Here is a 26930-nt window from a genome sequence, read left to right on the forward strand (position 1 = left end):
CTCACGTCGCCGGCTGTTAAAGCCCTCGGCTGGGTGGGCCACAGACTCCTGGGCGCAGCTGCCCAACAGCCCCCACCCTACAGACCCTGATTATCACCCACACCTTCGGCGGAAGCGCCGCCGAGCTGACCCTCACCTCCTCAGCGCCCACTCTCGTCGGGTGCTGGTTCCGTCCCGCAGAAGGACCCCACGTCCCAGTCCCAGCCCGGGGCGGAAGCCTCTCCCCGGGGGCGGGGTGGACATGGCGGCGCCTTACGGCCGGTCACGTGGCTGCACGGTCACGTGACGTGGGGCACGTGACGTCGGGGCACGCCAGCCGGGTCAGCGCCCCGAGCCGCGCGGCTGCGCGCTGTTGTTCCGGAGCTCTGCCGGCCTCGGCGAGCGGGGCGTCGTCGCCCCTGAGCGGCCGGGATGGTGAGGGCGGCCGGCCGGGCCGGGGCAGAGGGGGCGAGGCTGGCTGGGCCGCCCGTGTCGCCTCCCCCGGCTCAGCCGCTCTTCTCGTCCTTCCCGCTGCAGATGAACGGGACGACCGCCGACCCGGAACGGGCGCCGGCGTCCGAGCCCGTGTGGGAGCGGCCCTGGTCGGTGGAGGAGATCCGCAGGAGCAGCCAGAGCTGGTCGCTGGCGGCCGACGCGGGCGTGAGCGGCGGGCCCGGGCCCGGAGGGGAGGGCGCGCCGCCTGGGGCGCCGGGGCGAAGCGAGGCCCGCGTGTGGGGTCGGGGCGAGGCGGTGTCGTGGGACGCGCGCTCGGCCTGAGCCGTCTCGGTGCCTCCCGGGCCGGGGCTGCGGAGGGAGGCCCCGCTTCAGAGCGGCTCCCCGACTCTGTGCTGTCCGTGTCCTCGAAAACGCCGCTGTGGCGCTACCCAGGCGCCGGAGACGGTCGGCCCTAGTCGGCCCAGAGCTCGGACTCGGTGCCGCCCAGAGGCGGGGCGCTCTGCCCTGTTTGGGTTTCTTGGTGGTGCGTTCAGCGCCAGCCCGAAGGGACCGGATTCGTTTTCGCCGCTCTGCAGCCACTAACGAGGCAATTCCGTGTTGGGACCTGGAATGAGTGGGAGCGGGAGACAAACTCTCGAGTGGGACTCTTCAAACGGGGGGCCAGGGGACTCAGAACTCCGCGTCCCCGGACGAATAGGATTCTTTGCTCACAGTGGCTGTTTGTTATTTTATCCTTCCTGTGTGCTATCTGTATGTGACAGCCAAACAGGACTTTAGAATTTCTGCAGAAGCGAGATAGTAAGTGTCCATTGATGAGTTGTCAGTTTCTCGCTTCCTTAATGCTTTTCAACACCACTTGGTCCTAACCCACTAACCGCCTGGTCCTAGTATTGTCAAAGGCAGCATCACGTCTACATTTTACACCACCCGCCCCCCCCCCACACAAAGGTGGAGGGAAATGGTATTTGTTTTGACATGGAGAATCGATGCATATGATGGTGACATTATTGTACATTTATTTTTAAAACAGCTGCTACAGTTTCTACAGGAATTCTCACAGCAGACTATGATGGTGACATTATTGTACATTTATTTTTAAAACAGCTGCTACAGTTTCTACAGGAATTCTCACAGCAGACTATCTCTAGGACCCATGAAATCAAGAAACAAGTGGACGGATTAATTCGGGAAACTAAAGCCACAGATTGTCGCCTGCATAATGTCTTCAATGACTTTCTTATGCTGTCTAATACCCAGTTCATCGAGAATGTGAGTAGTCTTGTTATATCAAACTTATAATCTTTGGAGGGCAAGAATTACTGTAATTTAAATGAGCTGTTACTAGGTTTCCTCCTAAACTTTGGCAGAGGTAGTGGATCTTTCCCCGGGATTTACACTGTTTTTTATTAATAAAGTTCTAAGGTTATTTTTTACAAGGACTTTCTTAAATTTAATGATATAATTTTCTCATATTCCAGTCTTTCCTCTACTTTTTTTTGAGAGTAGACAGCATTTGTGCTGAATTATTAAGACATGATCTGTAAGGGGAGCCATATACCTGGTCTAACCTTCAGCATCAGCATGTGGCTGCAATTAAGGATTGTGTCCATTATGTTGTGATAAATTATGTTAAAAGCTTGTGTGTGTGAAATTGGAACGCTCTCAGTTAACATCTGGTTATGATAACTGCATGTGTGACACACAGTGAACTCTAAACAGATTACTGAGCTTTTAACCTAAGTGTGTCTATATTTACTGTGTTTTTGCTAGGTGCTAGGAAGACACAGGTTGATGCAATCTTCCACAAATAGGTAATTCCAGGATAGAAAGGCAAGCAGTGTGGCTGGAGGCCAGTCGGGGGAGGGTATTAATACGGGAAGGCGCAGAGTAGCTGAGCTGATCTTTGAGTTAGGGTGGCTGACTTTGTGAGTATCAGCGTTGATTCATCTGTGAGAAAAGGATTGTTAAGGTAAACTGTTTTGAGATTCTTAGATACCAAGTAATATAAAAGAATTTCAAAATAGCAAGATTATAAAAAGCCCAGGATTCAGCATCATTAAGAGAAGACCAAATAACGCCATGACCTTGTTGTAAGGTGTACGTTTTTTAGTAGTTTCAGTTTGAAATGCTACTCCAGCCATTTTGGGGGAGCTCTGTTTTTGGGTGGGTTCTGTGTAAAATGGGTCTTAAAGATCTTTCAGCCAGGTGTTTTCTTTTATGGCAAAACAAAACTTGTAAATTTAAGATGTAAGAAGTATTTAAGTAAAATCCATGGTCATTTTCTCATTGTCTACATGGAATGTCGGTGCTGGCTCTGAGTGTAGCTTTTGTGCTGGAAGAGTTGGTTTAGAGGACTCTGATCTCTGCTTCCTGCTGTTGCAGCAATTACTTTTTCATTGAGCTGAATCTGGTGGGTTTTTTTTTTTCTCCTATAGTGTACTTGATACTTTCATTTTGTACCTTTCTTACTGGGCCAGATGCTCAGTTCTTTTCTCTGAAGCCAATGTGGCAGCACGCGACTGGACAGGAAATAGATTTGGGGGGCTTCTCTGGGTCCCTGATGTGAGTTTGTCATTGCTGTGCCTGTACCAATCCCATAGCTCTTTAGTGGGGAGGAGGGTGGCCATGATAAACTCGTTCTCTGAATTTCGGCCTTCAGGTCCATCTTTTCTTTTCCTCCATTTCTTTTTTTCCTAGCCAAGTTTTCTTAGATTCTATATTTTTCATCATCTAGTGGGGTTTTTTGGTTATAGTTCTTTAGTTCTGTTCACTTGTGTGGTTTCCTGTGTTCCGTCCATCCACTTTCTCTCCATTCCCTTCATCATAAGCCCTATGCCTCTTCCCTTTCCAGTCTGCAGCCAGAGTTCCTCTCTGATGTACCCAGTGCCACACTGCCAAATTTAACTGCTTTCCAGATCTCTCTATAATACCACATATAGGTTCTTTCTATTTGGGGCAGAGAGCATGATGATCCTGAAAGAATAGCTAACCTAAATAAAGCTCTGAAAAAATCAGCTTGCTGAGAATACATCTGGTTCTTGGTGTGTTTTCTTCAAACCCTGACCCTGGTTCTCGTGTACTACCAGTTGAGTTGTAGTACATGTGTTAGTATTTAGGCTTGGATGATGGTGACATTTGGTTTTCTGGTAGTTTATCAGAAAGATTTTTTTTACCTGAAGTAGGTTTCTGGGTTTTATTAATTGACCTCAGAAGCAGCTGCCAGGTAGCAGACAGCATCATACAGTGAGTGAAACTGAAGAACCCTCAGGATTTTCTAGGGCAGAAGAGGTTAGTACCTTCAGTAAAGGCTCACGAGGGGCTTCTGAAGGAGGAGAAATACTCATTAATGCTGGCCGGTGCTTTAGTGCTTAATCAGAAGGGAGCGCAGTTTTTAAAACTTCATCTGTTAATTTGGGAATTTTATCCTAGAACACTAAGTCCCATAGTTAATGATTTCAGCTTGTTAAAAGACCTCTTTCACTTTGTAAAATGTAAATAAGTTCTTTTCAAAATAAGACTTAATTTCCCAGATTATCTTCCTACCTACAAAAGCTGTCATTTTGTCTTCCCCCCACCCCTTTTCGGCTTTTCCTTGAAGATGCAGATTGAGTTGTTGAAACTGACGGATCTTCAACAATTAGTAAGATGGAAGAAAGCTCAAAAGCCATATTAGCTTATAACTTTCTACCCCCGCAGCCCCCTTGCACCTTATTTTACAGAACGGAGTCCCTGGCTTTTGACACTCGAGCCATATTAGCCTTCTCATTCCTTGGAAGTACCATGTGTCCTGCTGCCGCGGTGCCTCTGCTCTGTGACTCCTGCCTGTCTTCCAGGTCTCAGCTTAATCATTACTTCCTCGGGGAAGCCCTTCTTGACTCTGCACTGAGTAAACCCTGATAAAAGCTCTTCAAGCACCATGTACTGTTCTTTAGCACTTTCCACAGTTGTAAATTTACATTTATTGATGATAAGTCAAACTTCCCTACTAAATCAAGCTCCGTGGTTTTGCTAAATATTGTATTCCTGGAGCCCAGTTCAAGCCTGGTATGTAGGAATTCAATATTTGAATGAATGAGAGAACAAATGCTGTCATGGATCGCCTAATGACTACCATATGTCCTGTGAAATAGGCTATGTGATTTGGACGTTTTGTGAACACCGTATTATATACAGGCAGGCCCTGGATTACGAACGAGTTCCGTTCCTAAGTCTGTCTTTAAGTCGAATTTGTAAGTCAAACAGGTATAGTTCATATCTAATGTCAATTAGTCAAATGTTTGTCTTAGTATATAGTGTACTTTTCTATACATAAAAAAATTACTTCCAGGTACACTAAAACATCTTTGACATAGCCATACGGTAATAATAATGTTTTGATGCACATTGCAAAGTAGCTCCCATTTGTTGTTACGAACCATTGTTTGTACCTCGAGTTTTTAATATAACAGGCTTTATGGGGTTTGGTTCGTAACTTTAGGTTGTTCGGAAGTTGGAACTTCATAACCCAGGGACCACGGACATAAATGTGGTTGGTTGTTGTCTAAATGGATGTTAAGTGGTACATGACTGTAAATGAAAAGGACCAGGGCTGTGTATATTCCTGTAAAGAAAGCCCCTGCTCCTAATGCCTTTTTCCTCAATTCCCCACCTTCGTCTCTCACCCTGCCTCCCCAGATGGGGAAAAGATCCTTCAATGGGATATACCAAAGATATCTAACAATCCTGGGTATGGTTACCTGAATTTAAAATGATTTCAAAAACACATGAAACTCAGCGTTCAGAATAGTAAGGATGAAAGAAGTTAGCACTGATTTTCTGGTGTGTACTGAGTACTTGAGATGCATCATATTATTGACCCTGTAAAGATCCCATGGGTTTTAGGTTTCTGCTGGTTGGTTTCATAGATGTCATATTTCACTTTCTAGCTGCCCTTAGCTGATGATGTCTTTGGGTCACAGTTTCTGTTTTTCCTGGGAAAATGTCTTGGGTTATTATCTTTTTTTTTTTTAATCATTTTATAGTGGTGGAAATATATATCAGCATTAATAAAAACTGTCAATTCAGCATCTTTACACATACAGTTCGGTGACATCGATCACATTCATCCCGTGCAACCATCACCACTGCCCGTTCCCAAGTAGCTCCACCACCATTACCAGAAATTCAGGGCTCCCTAAGCAGTGACTCCCCCTTCCTCAGTAGCCACCACTAAACTTTGGTCTCTATGCACTTATCTATTTCATGTTACTGGGATCATATAATATTTCCCCTTTCGTGACTAACTTATTTCACTCAGCGTATTTTCAGGGTTCGTCCATGTTGTAGCATGTACAAGATTTCATTTCTCTTTATGGCTGAGTTGTTTTCCATCGTGTGTATGACCACAGTTTGTTTATTCATTCATCCGTGGATGGACATTTAGGTTGTCTCCATCTTTTGGCTGGGGTGAACAGTGCTGTAGCGAACATTGGTACACAAGTTTCTGTTAAGTCAAGAACAAAATGATCTTTTGTGTCAAGTTCGGACCTTTCCAAGACCAGTAAATCAAAATGGCCATTTGTGCCAGGTACAAATCTTGATAGGACAATAGGTAGTTTTCAAAGTATTCTAACAGCGGGGACTTTCCCAGAAAAGCAGTTTGACATTGAAGGATGCTTCTGATCTAGCATACCACACACAGTCAGTTCCCACCAGACAAGTATACTTATGAAACCAGCGACAGAAAGACTGCTGCTTTGTAAAATCCTCCGTTCAATTAGGGATATACCTAAGACCCAATCATTTAACTTCCTTACTGGAAACCCCCTAACTGTCTTTAAGAACCCTGTGTTTGGGTTGCTGGAGTGAACTCCTTCCTAAGCACTTTCAGCTTTAGACTCTCCCTGCGCTCTAGCTGCTTCTCCCTCAGCAAACCCTGCGGATTCATTGAACTAGTTGTTTGGTTTTCCTTTTGGCACCAATTGTGAACTATTGAATCAACTACGATAGACTTTCTACCGCATAATTTTATGCAGATATTAAAAGGAGTGAGCCAAATCTGTGTGCCTTAACACAGGAAGCTGTTCACGAGAAGATGAAGTGAAAAAACAGCACACAGGAATGTGAATAGTAGGAGTCCACTTTTATTTAAAAATAGGGAGGAAATAGGGTGGGAGAACGCTGAACGCATGCATGTGTTTGTACGTGTTTGTATAAGAGCCAAGGGAGATGTGGGAGGACACACACACCAGCCTTGGTTATCTCTGGGTTAAGATGGAGCTAAGAAGAGAAACTATTTTTCAATACGTTCCTTTTAAATATATGCTTATATTGATGTAAAAGAAATTGTTGAGATATAATTTACATACCATAAGATTCACCCTTTTAAAGTGCAGTTTAGTGGCTTTTGATATATTTACAAAGTTTTGCAGACGTTATCACTATCCTAATTTCAGAACACTTTCTTCAGGTCATTTATATTAACTTTTTATAATTAGCTTATTGAACTTTGGTGGTTTAAAAAGCAGTAAATAGTTTAAAAAAAAAAAAAGGAAATCACACTGAGTCAGTTTGACAGATGTGTTTTGGAAAAGGGCCCTGCCTGCCTGTGAGGTGAGAGCCTTTTGGCAAATCAGTGCTTTGTCTGGACTGTTTTAATATAAATGGGGTAATAAAAATCTACCGAGAATATTCAGCAAAAGAATGAAAGTGAATTGCATCTTTACTGTTTCCATTGCTCAGAATGTTAAAACTCCTGTTAGCTAGTTGATGACTTACAGCAGTGGTCTCACACCAGAGGACCTGTGTCAATGTCCTCTCCTCAGCAGGAAGTGCTCCGTTAACAAGGTTTGAAAACTGGTACCTTCTTGCTCCTGCAATTCTTTGGTCAACAATGAAGTTGAATTTTTTTCATGTTTCCTAGCCTTTTTTTTGGTGAAATTTTGGAACTGTTTTTTGTTATTTGTTCGTAACCAGTGTCTGTAGCCGTTTGCTGTATAATCATTTCCCTGCCCATCTTTGTCTTTCTTTATAAGTTCTTACATTATAATCTATTTTAAATTGTGTTCTGACCTTTTTAAAATGAGTTTTCTTTCATATTTAGCGGGTATATGATGAAGAAGTGGAGGAGCCAGTACTCAAGACTGAGCCAGAAAAGACAGAACAGGTACTTGTCTGATTTGTCCTTCAGCTGAGCTCCTGATTACAGTGGTAGACATTTATGATGTGGCTGGAGGTGTGGGGGTGAGGAGCGGGGTGGGTACTGGGGAGATGAGAGGGACTGCTGCTGACAGCCTAGCAGTTGAATCCTTTTGTTTGTTTCTGCGTTTTAGTGCATTAAGTAATACATCGGCTAAGTTCCTGAACCCCCCTGGTTCAGGAATAGAGCAGATGATGGCAAACTTTTTCTGTAAAAGGCTAGATAGTAAATATTTTAGTTTTTGTGAACCATGTAGGTCTCTGTTACATATTTTTCTTTTTAAAGTAACTGTAAAAATGTAAAAACCACTGTTAACTCTAGGCCATACAGCAGGCCACAATCCGGGCTGTAATTTCTCAGCCTGTAGAATAGAGTATTATATAGATAAGTTTTTTGACTCATATTTTCAGAACTATATAGCTAAACCAATTTTGTGAGTTTATGTTAATAGAAATGTCCCAGACATCTAAGCGTGCTGTTAATAGCTAAGCCAGGAGTCCAGTAACGTTTGGAAAGAAAGCTCAGTACTGGCCTTTGAAGACTGTTTCTGTATTCTTTCATGAATGCATTGATTCTTGCTCCTACTGGATAAAATGACAGTAGATGAATACTGATTTGGGCAACACACATTTGAGTTCCTCCTGAATGCCACAGGGTATGTTAGCACTGAGGATACAGAATGCACAGTGAACGTTTGTTGACCCAGTAGTACAACTGTAGGGAGCTGGTGACTTAGAGGGAGACTGCCGTCAAGGGGTTCCAGTCTAGGATGAGGTTTCGGAGCTGTGTGGCTGCTAAGTATCTTGGAAGTTCAGACAAGGAAGAGCTTACTGGTATAAGATGGCAGAGAAAAGCTTCAAGGATGAGTCTTTAGCTGGGTGAAGAAAGAAGGGCCAGATTTTAAGGGAGTTGAGGGAGTGGAGGGGCAACATTTTAGCCAGAGAAAATGACGTGAACTAAGGTTTGAAGTTGGGGATGTACCCAGTGTTTTATGGGCTGTTTGTGGAAGTTACTACAGGTAGACAAGACAAAGGGGAGGGTGTCAGGAACTAGGCTAAGGAATTGAGAGGCAGCAGTTCCTGCGGCTTCACGTGGTATTTATTGATGAGCAGTCTCCCTTGGGTATTTGCACGTTGTAGGACCGCCAGCCATCCTGACTTTGCTGCTCTGGCAGTGAGTCTACCCTGTTTCTCCCACCAGGAAAGCGCAGCACAACGTAAAGAGTAACTTTCCTATGGGAGCAGCTTTGAATCAGCCCTAATTTACTCTGAAAACATAAATCATTTGAAAAAGTTGTTACCTTATCTGTAACAATTAGTACAGGTCTGCCTATTCCCAGTCTTTTTTTAATTTTTAAAAAATTTTCGTGGTACGCAAGGGTTTGCTAACCATTTGAATACAGTCGTTTCTGGCTATGCCAAGTCAGGGTTAAAATCTAAAGTGATAGGTGTTCAGTGAATTGTTTTTAAAAAGCCGCTGTATATTCCTTTGACATATTTTCACAGACTCCATACAATGTGAGCTTTTTAACCAAGCATACTGGAGTAGAAAAAGATGCAGTCTGTCCAAAAAACAGTTAAATCAGAAAGACTTTTGTACTTGAGGTAAAAGGGTAAAGTACTTGTAGGGTTTTCCCCTTTGGCCTTCAGAACAGCGTATTTTGTTTGGTTCCTTCTATGGTTATGCATCAACTTCCAGAACATTTACGAGGAGGGGAAAACGACACTGAGTGTGTTTTAGTATTTCTCACGCTGATGACAGACGCCCTTGTTTGTGAGGGGATATCCACCGTTAAAGCAGGGGAGGCCTCGGGAATATTCTCAGCAGGTTGGTGATGTGCACAGACTTTTTCTGAGGGGGGCATTGTTCTAGGGTGATGTACAAGATAGATGAAAGATGAAAGTGACCCTCTCTGGGTGTGAAACTAACAAGGTAATTGTAGTTGTCCAGTTTTTTTTTTTAACTGTAATTGAAAAATGATATTTCTGGCTGCAGTATTTTTTGCTGAGTCTTCACTCCTACAGTTGTCGCAGGGACCATTACCTAAGGTGAGTGGGATTACAGTCATGGTGGAGATGAATGCCTAGGCCCTTGGTTCCTCCCAGAGCAAGGCAGTGAAGTGCTGTTTGAGTACCTGTGCCGTGCTGTTGATTGTTGGAGCGCTTGTCCATAAGTGAGCTGGCTGGATCATCACACACGTGCTCTGGTTTTAATAGACAGTGACCCTGAAGCTCCAGGGTCTTAGGGAGTGTGGAGCACATCTAGAAAGTGGTGGTGCTGGGATTTCAAACAGGCATCTCAACTTGACATCAAAGTCGGTGTCCAGGCCTTCAGAATCTAACTGTTGTTAACATTTTCAGTTAACGTTTTTGAAGCATGAAAGGCTAGATGTTATTTTTTTAAAAATATGAATATATTTATATAAATAAAATTTAATTAACTTAGTAAATATCATTTAGTACGGACCTCCAGTATATTAGTCAATATATTGAATATCTGTACTGAACAGTACATCTTTTTTTGTAGGAGAAAACCCGGGAACAGAAAGAAGTAGACCTGATCCCTAAAGTCCAGGAGGCAGTGAACTATGGTTTACAGGTATTGGACAGTGCATTTGAGCAGCTTGATATCAAAGCGGGAAACTCGGACTCTGAAGAAGAAGATGCTAATGAGCGGGTAGAACTGATCCTTGAACCAAAGGTAAAGACTTCTTTAATTCAGGTGTTTACTGTTACCTGTTGGAAACCTCTTTGGTGTCATGGTCAAGTGCCAAGGCTGCTAACCAAAAGGTCGGCAGTTCAAATCCACCAGGTGTTCCTCGGAAACTCTGTGGGCAGTTCTACTCTGTCCTATAGGGTTGCTACGAGTCAGGATTAACTCGACGGCAATGAGTATTGTGTTTTGGGTACTTTACTTGGGCACACAATTAGTAAGACACGGGCTTTTCCTTTCTTAGCAGAAAGACTTGTTTTACGTGAGTTTTCACTGAGTGCTCACTAGGTACCAGGCAGTGCGCCAGGTTGGGGGTAACAGAGATGAAGACACGGTTCCTACTGTTAGATGCTTATTACAGTGTGGTGGGAGAGGGGACGTATACCCGAGTAACTGTCATTAGTACTCTGAGAGAGAATCGACTTTTGTCTGGGGAGTTAGTCAGAAGAGAAGACTTGAATTGGGTTTTGAAGGATGGGGAAGCCCATAAGAGGTGGAGATAGTTGGGAACCTGAAATTCTGTAGCTTGTGCTAAGGAGCATTGCAGAAGGGTCTGAAAATGGGTGCACTGCACTCTACACGCTGCTGGTCATCTTCATGGTGTCCCATCTGTTTGCTGCAGACCAGTTCTTTAAAATTAGTTCTAAAAATCACGCTTGTTTTGGTAAACCAGAAAATCTTCGTTCCTGTTGACTTTTGCCCTAAACCAGAATATACTGAAGCTCATACTCTGGGGAAGCCTTCATTTAAAATACAGTGGAAACATGATTTATTCACAAGTCAGTCGTGATTTAATTTTTCAAAGATTTTTTTATTTTGAAAAAATTTAGACTCGGAATTGTGAAAATAGTACAGAGAACGAGTGTGTACCCTTTACCCAGCTTTCCAGTGATAGTGTCTTATATAACGATATAACCATAGTACATAATCATAAGCGGGGAAGAGACACTGGTGCAATATAGTTAAGTAAACTACGGATCATTCTTGGGTTTCACCAGTTTCTGTATGCAGTCGTTTTTTAAATGTCCTTGTTCAATGACATTTTATCACATGTATAAATTTATATATCTACCACCACAATCAAGATAAGGAACTCCCTCATGCTACCCCTTTTAGTCAACCACCCCTTTTCCCTCAGCCCCCAGCCCAGTCCCTAGCCCCTGGTAACCTATAATTTGTTACTTCTCCCTATAATTTTGTTGTTTCAAAATGTGTATGTATGTGTATGTAAGACGTGTCTATGAATAGAATCATGTAGTGGGTAACCTTTTGAGATTGGCTTTTTTCTCTTAGAATAATTCTTTGGAGATTCATCCAAGTTGTTGCTTCTGTCAGTAGTTTACTCATTTTTAGTACTAAGTAGTACCCTCTGGTGTGGCTATCCCACTGTTCAGCCTTTCACCTGTTGAAGGACATTTGGGTCGTTTCCACTTTTTAACTATTAGAAGTAAAGCAGGTGTGAACATTCATGTGTAGATTTTTGTGTGGAGGGACAGAAGTTTCACTTCTGTGGGATAAATGTCCAGGAGTGTGGTTGCTGGGTCATGTGGTAATGATTTAACTTTGTACAGCAGTTCATCAATGAGGCAGGAAATTGGAGCAGATTTTTTTTACATGTCAACTTAGTTTCCTAGGGCTGCCATAACAAAATACCACAGACTGCGTGGTTTATGAGAACAGAAATTTACTGTCTCACAGTTCTGGAGGCTGGGAGTCCAAATCTGTGTCAGCCGAGCCATGCTCCCTCCCAAGGCTGTAGGGCAAGATCCTTTCTCATGTCTTCTGGTAGCCCCAGGTGTTCCTTGGGCTGCAGCTGTATCTTTCTCTGCGTGTCTCTCTGTGTCTCTTCTTCTCTTTTGTAAGAACACCACTTAGGTGGGATTAGGACCTACTCTACTCTGGTATGACCTCGTGTTAACTGATAACATCTCAAAGACCCTGTTTCCAAACAAGGCCACGTTCACAGGTCCCAGGGGTTAAGATGTCAAAGTGTCTTTTTTGGGGGGTCGGGGTGGGGGAGCACAAATCAGTCCATCACACGTGTGATAGCTGATGTCATCACAGCTATGTTATTAGCCTTGCAGGCGTTTGTTGCTTTTCTGTTACTTTCTCTCAGATTGAGCAAGGAGACTGTTGGGCAACACAGAGTCACTCATCAGTAAACACAAAAGGTAGCTGTCCTCATGACACACAAGTACCTTATGAATTACAAGATGCCACAAAATCAAGCCCTTTTTGATGTCACTTTAGTGCCACATTTTGATTTGAGCTTCGGGACTGATCACTTGGCACTGGTGGATTTGCTTGCTTGCTTTTTCACTGTAGGGATTTAGAAGTCAGCAACAGACCCTGGATATTAACTGCCTGGGTCCCACTTGTTTCCAAATCCCATACCACTTTCTATTTTAATGGAGGACTTGGGTATGCCTTCTAGTCAGTAAGGAATTTACCCAGTTAGTACTTTTCTTTGCACTAAATCGATTGCTGTTGTATCTTTACATTACACTCCCAAATGTCCTGTGCCTGTCTGAAGCTTCAGAACTAACATCCGAGCATCTTTCAACAGGGAAGAGAGATTATGGCTAAAGGGGAATGCTTCAGTGAGGACAGGGCAGCTTTTCCTCCTGCAGTGGAGCTAGGGGGTGGTCCTAGGGTAGAGTTCTTTCTGACCCTACCTTTCTAATGTCTGTGTGTGATGGGTGGGGCTAGAAGTAGAGGCCTGAAATGCAAGGGTGTCCAATACGTGTGATTACATACGGCCTCCTCCTTTTCATTCTGTTGTTGTATCATCTAGTTTTCTTTATCAGGTTCGCTTTTCTGCATTTTACAGTGGAGAGGAGTATTCTTTTTTACCTTGGGTTCCTTTTTTTTTTTCCCAAGCAGAGACTCTCATCAGTCTCTTGGACATGTTCCTCCATGTGCTGTAGCATACTTGTGGAGCTGCCTTTCTGCCCCTTTCCACGTGGCCGTGGATGTGTGCTGTGCACAGCTTCTCTTTGCCCTGGTATAGCCTGGATAAATCCTCCCCGATCCCCTCTGCACCTTGTTTGTGACCTGCTTGTCCTTCTCTCTGAGCTGCTGGTATTGCATTTGTCCTTAGATTGTTAATCCACTTTTTATGTCCTTGGATTGTAGTGGGTGGGGTAGGGGGAGAATTTGGCTCTTCTGCTCTTTTGTTTCTGATAGTCCATGGTTTGAACTGTAGCAAGGTTTACTCTTACTAGTTAGAGGCACAGTTCACCTCCTAGGAAGGGGGATGTCTCGTAGCTCTTCCAGTGTAGCCTGGAGCCCTAGAACCTGTGCCTTTGGTCAGAGCAGCTGAACCGCTGGACACTGGCATTGTCACAGTCTTTACTGCTCAGCAGCAGTCAGCTCCCCTCCCCAACTTGGACATACCCAGTACCTTCTCGTAGTCATAAAAAACCAAACCCACTGCTGCCAAGTCATTCTGACTCATAGCAACCCTATAGGACAGAGTAGAATCGCCCCATAGGGTTTCCAGGGCTGTCATCTTTACAGAAGCAGACTGCCACGTCTTTTTGCCATGGAATGGCTGGTGGGTTCAACCCAGAGACCTTTGGGTTAATAGCCAAGTGCTTAACCACTGCACCGCCAGGGCTTCTAGTCTTGTGAAAGGAACTCGGTTATTTCCTGCGTCTTCTCTCCGATATGAGTTCGTCACTGAAGATTCTCAAGCTCTTTCTGACTCGCCAGTACTGAGGTGAAGTAAGCCGGGGCTCACAAAGCCTACCAGAACTTTCTGTTTATTCTCTTGATCCTCTTTTTGAACTTTTTGAACTGAGGTTGTGCCCTTTCCTTTTTTGGTAACTTCTGGTTCTGGAAATTTTTGTTACTGTAATTGGGCACTTGAGAAGAGTGATTCTGTGTGACCTAGTTTTACTTTTTTTTTAAATTGTGCTTTAGGTGAAAGTTCAGAGCTCAAGTTAATTTCTCATACAAAAATTGATACACATACTATTTTGTGACATTAGCTTCAGTTCCCACAATGTGACAGCACAATTCCCTTTTCTACCCCAGCTTCCTTGTGTCTTTTCAGCCAGTCCTGTCCCTTCCTGCCTTCTCATCCTGCCTTCAGACAGGAGCTGCCCATCTGGTCTCCTGTATCTGATTGAACTAAGAAACATGCTCCTTGCGTGTGTTATTTTGTTTTGTCGTCCTGTCTGATCTTTGTCTGAAGAGGGGGCTTCAGTTCTGGGTCAGCAGTGCGTCTGGGGCCGTAGTTTCAGGGGGACCTAGCTTTACTTTGTCATGTTTACCCAGAATTTCACTTTTTTTTTTTTTTTTTATATCAGTGGAATTTTTTCTTCTTTTACTTTAAGTACTGCATTGTTTGTTATTATCCACCGTTGTTATGCAACTTGTTTCGGGTAGTCAGAGGAACAACAGGTCAAGAGAAACACCACTTTTGTTTGTCAGCCTCCGGAATGACTTTCTGTGCCGTTGTTCACAGGACCTCTACATTGATCGCCCCTTACCTTATTTAATTGGATCCAAGCTGTTCATGGAGCAGGAAGACGTAGGTCTGGGAGAGCTGTCTAGTGAAGGTACTCTTTTTTTTCTACCAAGTATTTTTGTTAGTTTGGACATTTATGTCTTAGCTTTTTGTTTTAAAATAATTTGAAACTTTGCATTAAAGCTGGTAAGTATAGTAGCAAGAACCCTTAAAGCCCTTCAGCCAGGTTCACCAGTTGTAGCATTACACCACATTGGTTTATCAGCCTCTCCCTTTGGTCATGATGTTTTTCTGAAGCTATCTGATAGACACCATGCAGACAACATGTCCATTGCTGCTAAATATGTCTGTACATAGTTTCTAAGAACAGTACAGGAATATTTTTTAAGAACGCCTATATATACCGTGGTTCTTCGTAACCACAATATAGTTATCAAGCTCAAGAAATTTAACTAGGTACAAGATGATATACAGTATGATGTAATTATCAGTAATACTCAAAAATTTTTTCCAGTTGTACCCATAACATCCCTTACAGTCTCTCTCACTTTTTTTACCCCCGATCCATCATCTAGTCTATGTTTACTTGTTAGAATTCTTTAGTCTTCTTTTAATTTGATACAATTTCTAGGCCTTTTTTTGCCTTTTCACTACCTTAACATCCTTGAAGCATGCTGTCTTAGGCTGGGTTCTCTAGAGAAGCAAAGCCCGTAAAGCGTGTAAATACATAGATTTATATCAAGGAAATGGCTCATACGGTTGTAGAGGCTGGAAAGTCCCAAGTCCGTGGGTCAGGCTGGAGGCTGCTCCTGACTCACATAGCTGCAGGGGCTGGTGAACCTAAGATTGGCAGGTCAGACAGCAGGGCTCTGACTCACAGGCAGGCAAGATGGTAGGTAAGCTGCTAGCTTAAATCCCAAGAACCGGGGGTCAGATGAACAGGAGCCAGCTGCAGAATCCAGAGTGAGCAAAAGCCTGTGAGCTTTGCCAGAAAGTCCACTTATGTTGGATGCAGGCCCCATCCCCAAGGAGACTCATTTTCAGCTGATTGACTGCTCATAGCAAATCTCATCATGAAGGTGATTACATCATTACATAGCTGCCAAACTACATGATAACTCTCAAACTACTGAGAATTGTGGCCCAGCTAAGTTGACTCACAACCTTAACCATCACAAGTACAGAGCAGTTATTTTGTAGAATATCCCTCAATTTATATTTGTTTGGCATTTCCTCCAAATTGGCTTGAGATTATGCATTTTTGGCCAGAATTCTTTGTAAATGAGAAGGCCCCTTCTCAGGCCCCCTCAGAAGGTGTGTGAAGTCAGCCTGCCCTTGGCAGTGATCACCTTGATCACATGGTCAGGGTGGTGTCTGCTTGGGTTCTCCTGTCAAGTTATTTTTTTTTCTTTGTAACTAATAAATAGTTTGTGGGGAGGTACTTTGAGATGTTGTAAATATCCTGTTCCTCACCATAGGAAAGATGTTTCTAATTCCAGGTAATGAGTATAGATGGTTGTATCAAAACCTCTGTGATACTGTTGTATGGTGGGTTGTGATCTTGGAAAGGAAATAAGGATGTTTTCTTGTGCCTATGGGTGATAACACTCATCTCTGTTCCAAACAGAAGGTTCTGTTTGCAGTGATCGTGGTAGTTTTGTGGACAGTGAAGAAGAGAAAGAAGAAGAGGTAAGGGCTGTTTGGTGGGACCAGGCTGTGGTGGGCAGGAAATGTAGGATGTGTTTAGGAGGCTATGTGAATAATATATTTGTCAATTAGAAATCTGTTTGAATAAATTTTTTAGCAGTGATAGGAGCCTGAAGTTTTTTTCCTTGTAGTTAATTACCTTTTAGTCTTGAGGACAAAAAAGGGAAAACTGTGTTTAGTTCTTTCACCGTTTCTCTTCCTCCCACCACCTCACCACCTCACCCCTTTTCCTCCTGGTTATTTTTGAGGGGAGCAGCTTAGGTTATTTTGGTGGCATCTCTGTGTGAGATAAAGTCTTTGAGTAAGTTCTACCTTTGAATCATTCTAGGGAAGGAAAAATCCGCATTAAAATTGTTTTACTGTAAAACCTTCCAGACGAGAAAGATGCTAAAAGCATCCGCTTACGTTCTAGCTGTGCAGCTGCCCCCAGCGTCTTCATGCTTGCAGAGTGTGGTCTGAACCCTGGTTGAGGTCCTTGTGTTGGTGGGCCCTAAGCACACTTGTGTCTGGAGGTGTTCATTTAGAAGGAACTTTCATCCTTCCAGGGGCAGAGACACTGCAAGGTGGTCCTTGAGCATGGGGTTTCTTGCAGGAGGCAGTGTGGAAGGAATGCTCTTCTCTTTGCGTCCCTTCCCTTCTCTGTAGCTTCCCCCTCCCCCCGCCCTTATCTCCCTGGCCCTCTAAGCAAAAAACTCATCAGTAGGAAAGAAGCTTTTCCTAAATAACTTGTTGTGACAGATGGTCATTAGAAGAATCTCTTTTTTTAGCCATCAGTGCAGCTGTTTTCCTAATTGCTGATAACAAATACTGTTGGATTTCCCTGGAGAAGTAGTTTTTCTACTTAGAGGGATCCTAGAAAGTCAGGTAACCCACCGCCCACTGCCATCGAGTTGACTCCAACTTATAGCAACTCTGTGTCAAGTACAAAATGTAAACTATCACCAACCAACTTTGGATAACTTAGTTAATTAAATATGTACCTGCTACTTTAAATCCACAGGTCCAAGTTGATAGTGCAGATATTTAAATGAACCACAAAATTTACATGTTACGTGTTAACCTGAACAAACCTTAGTGATATGGCCAGCTACCCTCCTAATCTGCACCTTGGTACGTCAGATGACCAGTAATCCATATCAAGCTTTTCCTCAACTGGACAGAGACAACAGTGTGCCTCCGAGACTTAGATCTGAAGTAGTTCTGTGCTCACCAGAGACAACGGTGTGCCCCAGAGACTTAGATCTGAAGTAGTTCTGTGCTCACCAGAGACAACGGTGTGCCCCCGAGACTTAGATCTGAAGTAGTTCTGTGCTCACCAGAGACAACGGTGTGCCCCAGAGACTTAGATCTGAAGTAGTTTTGTGCTCACCAGAGACAACGGTGTGCCCCCGAGACTTAGATCTGAAGTAGTTCTGTGCTCACCAGAGACAACGGTGTGCCCCTGAGACTTAGATCTGAAGTAGTTTTGTGCTCACCAGAGACAACGGTGTGACCCCGAGACTTAGATCTGAAGTAGTTCTGTGCTCACAAAGCCTTTTTTCCCCCCTCAAAGCAGTCAGATGAAGACTTTGCCAACCATAGTGACAATGATCAAAACCGGGTAAGGTTCATGTATTGAAGTGACTTAATTTTTTAAATTTATTTAAATCTCTGGTGATGGGCATTTTAAATATTTAATATTTTGTTGTTACATTCTTGAATTGAAAAAAATCTTGTGTATTTATTCTAGCATAATTACTGCTTTGTAACTTTGCTGCTATTTGTATTATTACTGTTTTAAAGAGCTGTTAACTTTTTGGAGGAGCCTAAAGGCTAATTACAGGATCTGTTTTTCAGCTTGATGGCTGTCTAATAGTCTGATCTGGTGGTTTTGTACTACAGCACCCAGCACACATGAGTGAGGAAGGAGAGGAGGATGATGGCTGTGACCTTTTTGCTGACTCCGAGAAGGAGGAGGAGGATATCGAGGACATTGAACAAAACACTAGACCTGTAAGAAAGACTGTTTGCTGCTGTTGGGCAGGGTTTAGAAATAGTACCTAGGGCTCATCCCTCTAATGGTCGTTGATATTTGTGTTATTCTTGCCCAGCGTCGGATTTGTAATTTCATTTATACTTTTGAAAATAGTGATGAGCTTCCCAAATTTTCTTATACATATTGCAGTTTCACCGCTGAGGTCATTCAGAATATATTCAGTTCCAGAAGTTTTAAGGTCCTAATGGTCTTTTCTCCCCCCACCAGACCCCCGAAGCACTTCATGCCAAGTAGTTTTCTAATCTAATTATTCAGGCATTAGAACGAAATGGAGAGCATCTCCCTTTTGCAGGAACGTTTTATGAGTCCTGTTTCTCAAGGGATTCATACAATTCACTTAATTAAATCCTATTTTTAAATCCTATTTTCTCCTCAGGTCAGTGTCTTTGCTATTTTTTCCATGATTTTGTTAGGTGTCCAAAAGTAAAGTGGGCTGTTGTGTATGTTACCAAAACAATGATTCTTTGACTTCTGCCTGTAGAAAAGAAGCAGACCTACGTCATTTGCTGATGAGCTGGCAGCTCGGATCAAAGGGGATACCACCGGTCCAGTAGACGGGGGCCAAACAACAAGTAAGTCAGTCCCAGGGAAGGGTTTATGAGGGGAGTGTGGAGTGAGAGGATGGGACCCTGTCCTGGGTGTCACTGAGGGCATGTTACCCTTTTCAGTGACAAAGGCACAAGAGAGGCTTAAAGTAGCACTCTGTTTTTTTTGGTTTACATACTCCTGTTGGTACCAGAATACTGTAACCCCAAAGAAAAATGCACATATACGTATGTAGTAACAGGTATTTTCAGGGGGATTGATGGATACCCCAGAGGTATACCATGAACTCCAGATAAAGAACTACTGGCTTAATATTCAGTTGTGTCTTATATTTCAAATTAAAAAAAAATTGTACAGTATGTTCTAGTCACCTGTCGAGGTGGAAGAAATAACTGTCTCAGCAAGTACAGTCCTGCTGTGCATGTGACCCTGGTGTGTAAGGTGAAGCCCGCTGCCTGGGAAGAGGCACTTTGAGGGCCTGCTAGGGGTACCGTGCTGCGTGGAGCTGAAACAAGGTGAACGTCTTGTTCTCAGCTCAGGAGTGAAGCATCAGTAGGTGTCTACTGGGGTGGACTGAGGCGCAGTTTAAAGCTGTGAAATATCTTTTAGCTTTATCCTCAGGGGACGTAAAACCTCGGAAGACACTGAAAGCGAATGAAAGGAGAGCGCCCTCAGACGGTAGGCCTTCTCCCTCAGAGCTGTTGTTTTAGGAGCCTCCTGATGCAGGAATGTTGCTCATGTGATTCTGTGGATGTTGAGAAAGGAGGTCAGTCTCCCTTGGCTTTTTCTAAAGCATCTAAGAGAAGGCTTTAGGGGAGCAGAGAGGGGAGTGGGTGTGGAGTAAAAAATGCCCGTAAAGATTTAAATGTCTCAGTTTTTTTTAGAGGCCATTACCTGTCTTTCTAGAATTCTGTGGAAGTTATCTAGGGATCTCTAGAATATTTTTCCAATAAAGTATATCAGGTCCTTTCATATGAAGCTAGTTGTTGCTGTTAGCTGCTGTTGAGTTGGCCCCTTGCTCATGGCAATCCCACGTACGGTGGGCCTAACTGCTGCTCAGTCCTGTGCCATCCCCATGAAGGGCTGTGGATCGGACCGTTGTGATCCATACGGTTTCACTGGCTAATTTTTGGAGGTAGATTGGAGGCCTTTTCCTAGTCTGTCTTAGCCTGGAACCTCTGCCGAAACCTGTTCTGCGTCATAGCAACAAGTCAGCCTTCACTATCAGACGAGGGGTGGCTGTGCGCGAGATGCAGTGGCTGGGAATCGAACTTGGGTCTCCCGTATGGAAGGCGAGAATTCTACCACCGAACCACCACTGTCGCTATTAAGCTAGGAACATTCTCTATATTCCCGCTCGTGGCTGTGTCAATTTGAAGATCTGTCTGTTCAGTTTCTCCTTCTTTCCTTTTAATTCTTGGTAAGATGTGTCTTAAATGTCACAATTCAATGCTTTAACTTGATTCAAAAGAAAGAAATCTAGGTGTGGAGGGTTGCCTGAAGCATTCACCTTGCTCAGGACGTTTACAGACTTGCGGGTGGGAATCCACAGAGCCTTTTGAGGGAATCAGTGGGTCTTTTAATGGGTTTTGTTTGAAATCAGCAGGATGCCCTTTAGCATTTGTTGGTAAATGTGGTTAAATAAACTGTGTGTCACTTCTGGAGAAGATGTAGAGGCTAAACCTGGAATTTGGGTTCCAAACTTATCTTTCATCCTATCTGTGACACGTTGTTTTCTGTTTCTCTAGATGAAGAAGACACCTTATTTGCACCACCCAAGCTGACTGATGAAGACTTCTCGCCTTTTGGCTCCAGAGGTGGTCTGTTCAGTGGAGGGAAAGGACTTTTTGACGATGAGGAGGATGAAGTGAGTCAGTAGTCATCAGTGATACTCCCCATGGCTGTGTCCTCAGTGACGCTCCCCACGGCTGTGTCCTCTGTGGCGCTCCCCACGGCTGTGTCGTCTGTGGCGCTCCCCACGGCTGTGTCCTCGTTGCTGCTCTCTAGTGATGCGGTGTCCTGGGTCCACAAAGAACTACGCTTTTTTCTTTTGGTGGGAAAAATGTGGTTTCTTAGTTGGAAGTTGCTTTTAGTGTCATATTTTGGGACATTCTGAATTAAGAATTACAAAGTGAGAGAAAAATACTGTATCCTGATGTCCTTGTTAGGTGGAGAGGGTGTGAAACTGTTAATAATTTACTTGGTCAGGAGACAGCTTCTTACCTTTTCTCTTCCGCCTGGATTATATCCTGGGTGGTCTTCAACTGTCTGAGGGTTTAACTATGCCATGGCCTTGATCTAGGAACTGACTGAGGGTTTAACTGTGCCATGGCCTTGATCTGGGAACTGACTGAAGGTTTAACTGTGCCATGGCCTTGATCTAGGAACTGACTGAGAGTTTAACTGTGCCATGGCCTTCATCTGGGAACTGACTGAGGGTTTAACTGTGCCATGGCCTTCATCTAGGAACTGACTGAGGGTTTAACTATGCCATGGCCTTGATGTAGGAACTGACTGAGGGTTTAACTGTGCCATGGCCTTGATCTAGGAACTGACTGAGGGTTTAACTGTGCCATGGCCTTGATGTAGGAACTGACTGAGGGTTTAACTGTGCCATGGCCTTCATCTAGGAACTGACTGAGGGTTTAACTGTGCCATGGCCTTCATCTAGGAACTGACTGAGGGTTTAACTGTGCCATGGCCTTGATGTAGGAACTGACTGAGGGTTTAACTGTGCCATGGCCTTCATCTAGGAACTGACTGAGGGTTTAACTGTGCCATGGCCTTGATGTAGGAACTGACTGAGGGTTTAACTGTGCCATGGCCTTCATCTAGGAACTGACTGAGGGTTTGACTGTGCCATGGCCTTGATCTAGGAACTGAGTGAGGATTTAACTGTGCCATGGCCTTGATGTAGGAACTGACTGAGGGTTTAACTGTGCCATGGCCTTCATCTAGGAACTGACTGAGGGTTTAACTGTGCCATGGCCTTGATGTAGGAACTGACTGAGGGTTTAACTGTGCCATGGCCTTCATCTAGGAACTGACTGAGGGTTTGACTGTGCCATGGCCTTGATCTAGGAACTGAGTGAGGATTTAACTGTGCCATGGCCTTGATGTAGGAACTGACTGAGGGTTTAACTGTGCCATGGCCTTCATCTAGGAACTGACTGAGGGTTTAACTGTGCCATGGCCTTGATGTAGGAACTGACTGAGGGTTTAACTGTGCCATGGCCTTGATCTAGGAACTGACTGAGGGTTTAACTGTGCCATGGCCTTGATCTAGGAACTGACTGAGGGTTTAACTGTGCCATGGCCTTGATCTAGGAACTGACTGAGGGTTTAACTGTGCCATGGCCTCGATCTAGGAACTGACTGAGGGTTTAACTGTGCCATGGCCTTGATGTAGGAACTGACTGAGGGTTTAACTGTGCCATGGCCTTGATCTAGGAACTGACTGGTTTTCCGGCAGAACAGTGAATGATCCTGTGCCGTTGAGTTGACTCTGACTCATAGTAACCCTGTAGGAGAGTAGAACTGCCCCAATAGGGGTTTCCAGGGGCGCCTGGTGGGTTCAAACTGAAGGCCTTTTGGTTAACAGCCAAACACTTAAACTGCCGCACCACCAGGGCTCCAAAAGAGTAAATAACCAAAAAAAACCATTGCCGTTGAGTCGATTCTGGCTCATAGTGACCCTGTAGGACAGAGTAGAACTGCCCCATAGAGTTTCCAAGGAGCGCCTGGCGTACTTGAACTGCCGACCTCTTGGTTAGCAGCTGTAGCACTTTAACTACTACGTCATCAGGGTTTCCAAAACAGTAAATAGGTAGCTTTAAACGTCACAGGTACCTGCTTCTCTTTAGAACTCCCCAAATGCAGCTACACTTCCCTTGCTCTTTTGAACTCTGTGTGGTATACCTTGTTCTAACAGAGCGACCTCTTCAAGGAAGCCCCGAAGGACCGGGAAGCCCCAGCCTCTGTTCGGGAAGGTGAGTATGGATTGGGGCTGATTCTGCCGTTTGGTCAGCACCTTTTCCAAACTGTTTCTTTCCCATTAAGAGGTGGAACCCTTGAAGTTGTTTGTTTTTTTCCTTGATCTAGTTAAAGGTAGCTCATTTTCATTAATTCATGTTTTGGAAAAAATAAAAAGTGCCATCTGTAAAACCACATCATAATTTTGCCGCTTTGTTAGTTAAGAATTGATAAAAAGCCTGACAGAAAATGCATACTAATAGTAGCATTGAGGATACTTTGAAATCAATCAAGTTTAATTCAAACAGATATTTCTAAAATTCTGCACGTAAAGTGGCGATTGGTAGCTCCCCAATCTGGGTCTGCCATAACAAGTGCCGTGGAGCAGGTGGCTTTAAAGAACAGAGATTTATTTTCTCACAGTTCTGGAGGCTAGACATCCCAGTCAGGTTCTCAGCTGTGTCAGTTCCTCCTGATGGCTTTGAGAGAGGAACTTTTCCACGCCCCTTTCCAAGTTCCCAGTGGGCTCTGGCAGTTTGTGGCACCCTTTGCTGCTTGTAGACGTATCTGCATGTGGTGTCTGTCTGCCCCATCTGTGATTCTGTCTCCGTGTCTCCTCTCCCCTTTTGTAAGACACCACTCAGAAGGGACTACGGTTAGGATGCACCCTACCCTGGTATGACCTCCTTTAACTTAACTGAAAACAAACAAATCCCCTATTTCCAAACAAGGTCACGTTCATAGGTACGGGGTTAGGACTTCAAATCTCTTTTTGGGGGGACAGTCCACAACACTGCCGGTAACATATAACACTGGATGTCTGTAACACATTACCCTGGATATGTACTAAAAGCATCTGTGCGAGAGAGAGAGAGAGACACACACACACACACACACACACTCTCTCTCTCTCTCTCACTCTCTCACTCTCACTCAATATCCCTGGAGATTTTATTCCATTAGGCCTGTAATTTATCCATTAGCATTAGGCCTGTAATTTATCCATTAGGTTTGTGGTGGTTGTTGGGAATTGGGAATTTGTCACTAAGTGGCTCAGTGTCCCCGGGCCACACACCTTCAGGGTCTGGACCACTTATGCTTGCAATGCTCCTGCAGACTCGGCTGGCCGTTTCTGCTTTCCACGGCTTGGCGTCTTGTCGGTGGTAACTGGCCTCGTTTCCCTCTTTGCTGTTAGTGTCTTCAGGTTTTCATAACGTCTCGAATTTTTTCCAGTTCTTTTCTATTTATTCTTATCAAAGTGGAATGAGCGGAGTTAGAACTATTTCAGGCGCCCTGATGGTTCTGCTGCTGCCTCCCCTGTGTGTGTTCTGTACTCTTTCTTAGCCTTCCCTACTCAGCCCCTGCTGTTTGGCCAGAGTCAGAGCGATCTTCCGTGGGTTCACATCTCAGACTGTCTTACTCAGAAGAAAAGGAGTCATGACAGCGATAGAAAAGAAAGCAGTCTGGAATTTTAAGTGTCTTGTTTGGGAAAAATTAATTTACGAGATCTTCTATTAGCTATGTATTTTATCACATGTATTTCAGGAAGGTGGGCTTACTAAGGAAAGTCATTTCTTTGTGAAATGCTTATGCCTTTCTTTCTCCCCACTTTAGCGCCTTCATCCTCCAAACCCAGGAAGAAAATCCCGGCAGGAGCTGTCTCTGTATTTTTAGGTATGTTTTTAGCTCGGGGTTATTTTTCTAGAAACTACGTAAGTATTTTGTCGTTCTTAAAATTGTTGTTTTCTAAGGACCGGCTTAGGAGGTGTCTGGTTGCTTCAGAGGGCACATCAAAAAGCTTAGGGCAATAACTTGGTCACTGATGTTAGCTCATGTTCTTTTAGAAATCACTGGCCTTGGATTTTCTGTGTTGGAATGGCCAGATGATTGTCCATTGTGCTCCTTTCTGTAACAGTAAGGGGCGGAGCTGATGGGACCCTGAGAATGTGCTTTGTGGGGAACTGAAACTAAAAGTTTTTGGGAGGTGCTGCTTTTATTTTCCCTGAGGAGCCCACACTGGCTCACAGCTGTGGCTGTCCTGCTTCTCCATCCGCAGGGGACACTGATGTGTTTGGTGCCTCCTCTGCTCCATCCCTGAAGGAGCCCCCTGCAGGGAAAAGCCCACACATCCCGGCTCCTGCTGGCCTCTTTGATGACGACGATGAAGATGACGACTTCTTTGCAGTGTCCTGCAGTAAACCTTCCCGAACAGGTACCTGGTCCAGCCTCTGTTTTTGAGGATTTAGCCAGAAAAAGAACATTGACCCGAAAAAAGGCATAAAGCTCCTCTGGTCCTGTCTTCCATGCGACAGGACTGCTTAAGTGGGGTCTGCCAGAGTCCCCACTCAAGCAGCCCTGTCATGTGGAGGTTTCTTATTTTAAGAACCGATCTTTCCTGCTTTGGAAACTAATTACTAGGATAATCTTCCTGTTAGAAAACTGAAATCAGTTCTCTTAGAATTTCTGCTCAGGAGTTTCATTCTGACCTTTGGAATTACAGAGGACTTGTTACCTACGTGTACTTCAGCAGTCATTAGTAAGTTATACGAGCAGAGCGTTACATGCTAGCTGTTCTGTTCTCAGTTTCTCTTCTCTCTGCCTGATGGTCCAGGTGTCCTTGGCTTTTTCTCATATGGCAGGGTTTTCTGCTGTGTGGCCACCTGGACACTCTTCCTTTTTCTCTCCTCAAAGTTAAGTCAGCGTGTTCGTGAGGTCATTCCTTTCAGTCACTGTCCCGTGATGCGTAGTTGAGTCTGCACACGAATCTGGGGTGGGGCCTGAGAGTCTGCATACCTGACCAGTCCCCAGGCGCTGCGGAGGCTGCTGGCCTGTAGCTCAGGCTTGGAGAAGTGAGCGTTAGGGTGACTGAGAGTCACTGGGCGCCTTTGCGGAAGAGGGGAGTAGATCCCTGCGGTGCTTGGTTTTCAGAAACTTGAAGAAAGACCTTTTTCTCATAAGGAATAGATGCAACCAGAATTTATTTAGAAGCAGGCTACCTGCATTTCTTCTCCTTTTTAGTGGTAGGTGTAGAAAGTAAGGATAGAAGGCCAGGTGTTTCAGAAGGAATGCAAGCTGATACAGAATACACTCAGACCTGTGCAGACTAGAATGACGAGAAAGTAAAGGTAGTCACGGCCGAAGAATTTGTACCGTGGATATCGCTGAGGACTGGCTTAGAGTCGCAGGTGAATTGATGCCACTTTGACAACTGCTGTTCTCTGGGGACGTTCATGAGTCGGTGCCCTTGTTTCAATGCTATGTGCCTTGTTCACTGCAGATGGGCTTATTGCCAGGACAGGTTGGAAACTACTCAAATAGTGATCAGAGGGTGACTGTGGTCCATGGTAAAAAGAATGTAAGGTCTATATGTGTTGGTATGGGAGGATATCCAAGGTACATTAATCAAAAACAGCAAACTGTAAGGTGCATTGTTCAAATTATGCTGTAGTTCCTTACTTGTGAATAAGTAAAGTTGGTGCCTTAGAATATCCTCTGGGGGAGTTGGAAGCATCTGTACCAGATTGTTACTAAGGCTTGTCTGGTTTGGGCAGGGGGATGGAGGTGAGGAGAGATTTCAGTGTTTGCTTTTATATGCTTCTGTATAATCTGACTTTGAAAAGGAAATGTCAACCCTCAGTTCTCAGAGACGTTCCTCGAGTGACGGACTTGGTGCCTCTCTTCAATGTTACCTTTCTCTCTGTAGGTCTCTACCAGTTAAGCGAGTCCAGGCTATTCTAAGCAGTAGGTTAATCCGGCTCGGATAAGTGTGTCGGCCAGATGGCTGCACTGTCTGTCCTGTATTTCATCCGAGCTGCTGTCATGCTCTTGGAAAAACTCCAAGGGAGACTGTTGCTGTTGTTGTCGGGGGCTGG

General features: G+C 44.3%; 1 protein-coding gene across 5 annotated transcripts in view; it reads left to right on the forward strand.

Annotated features, from left to right (window-relative positions):
* The first annotated feature begins 301 nt into the window (after window positions 1-301).
* LOC126059664 (WASH complex subunit 2-like) overlaps window positions 302-26930 on the forward strand; it is a 79051-nt gene continuing 52422 nt past the window's right edge. For 3 of the 5 annotated variants that reach the window (XM_049855532.1, XM_049855535.1, XM_049855536.1), the window contains exons 1-15: window positions 302-414; window positions 517-639; window positions 1540-1704; window positions 7517-7579; window positions 10139-10312; window positions 14796-14889; window positions 16426-16487; window positions 18058-18105; window positions 18387-18497; window positions 19022-19112; window positions 19696-19764; window positions 20835-20953; window positions 23018-23075; window positions 24673-24732; window positions 25115-25270. In XM_049855532.1, the coding sequence (XP_049711489.1) occupies window positions 412-414; window positions 517-639; window positions 1540-1704; window positions 7517-7579; window positions 10139-10312; window positions 14796-14889; window positions 16426-16487; window positions 18058-18105; window positions 18387-18497; window positions 19022-19112; window positions 19696-19764; window positions 20835-20953; window positions 23018-23075; window positions 24673-24732; window positions 25115-25270 (1396 nt within the window). In that variant the 5' untranslated portion in view covers window positions 302-411. The remainder of the gene's footprint in view (window positions 415-516; window positions 640-1539; window positions 1705-7516; window positions 7580-10138; window positions 10313-14795; window positions 14890-16425; window positions 16488-18057; window positions 18106-18386; window positions 18498-19021; window positions 19113-19695; window positions 19765-20834; window positions 20954-23017; window positions 23076-24672; window positions 24733-25114; window positions 25271-26930) is intronic. The other 2 variants (XM_049855533.1, XM_049855534.1) reach the window with 2 other exon arrangements.

Source organism: Elephas maximus, chromosome 16 (genome assembly GCF_024166365.1).
Source record: "Elephas maximus indicus isolate mEleMax1 chromosome 16, mEleMax1 primary haplotype, whole genome shotgun sequence".
NCBI lineage: Eukaryota > Metazoa > Chordata > Mammalia > Proboscidea > Elephantidae > Elephas > Elephas maximus.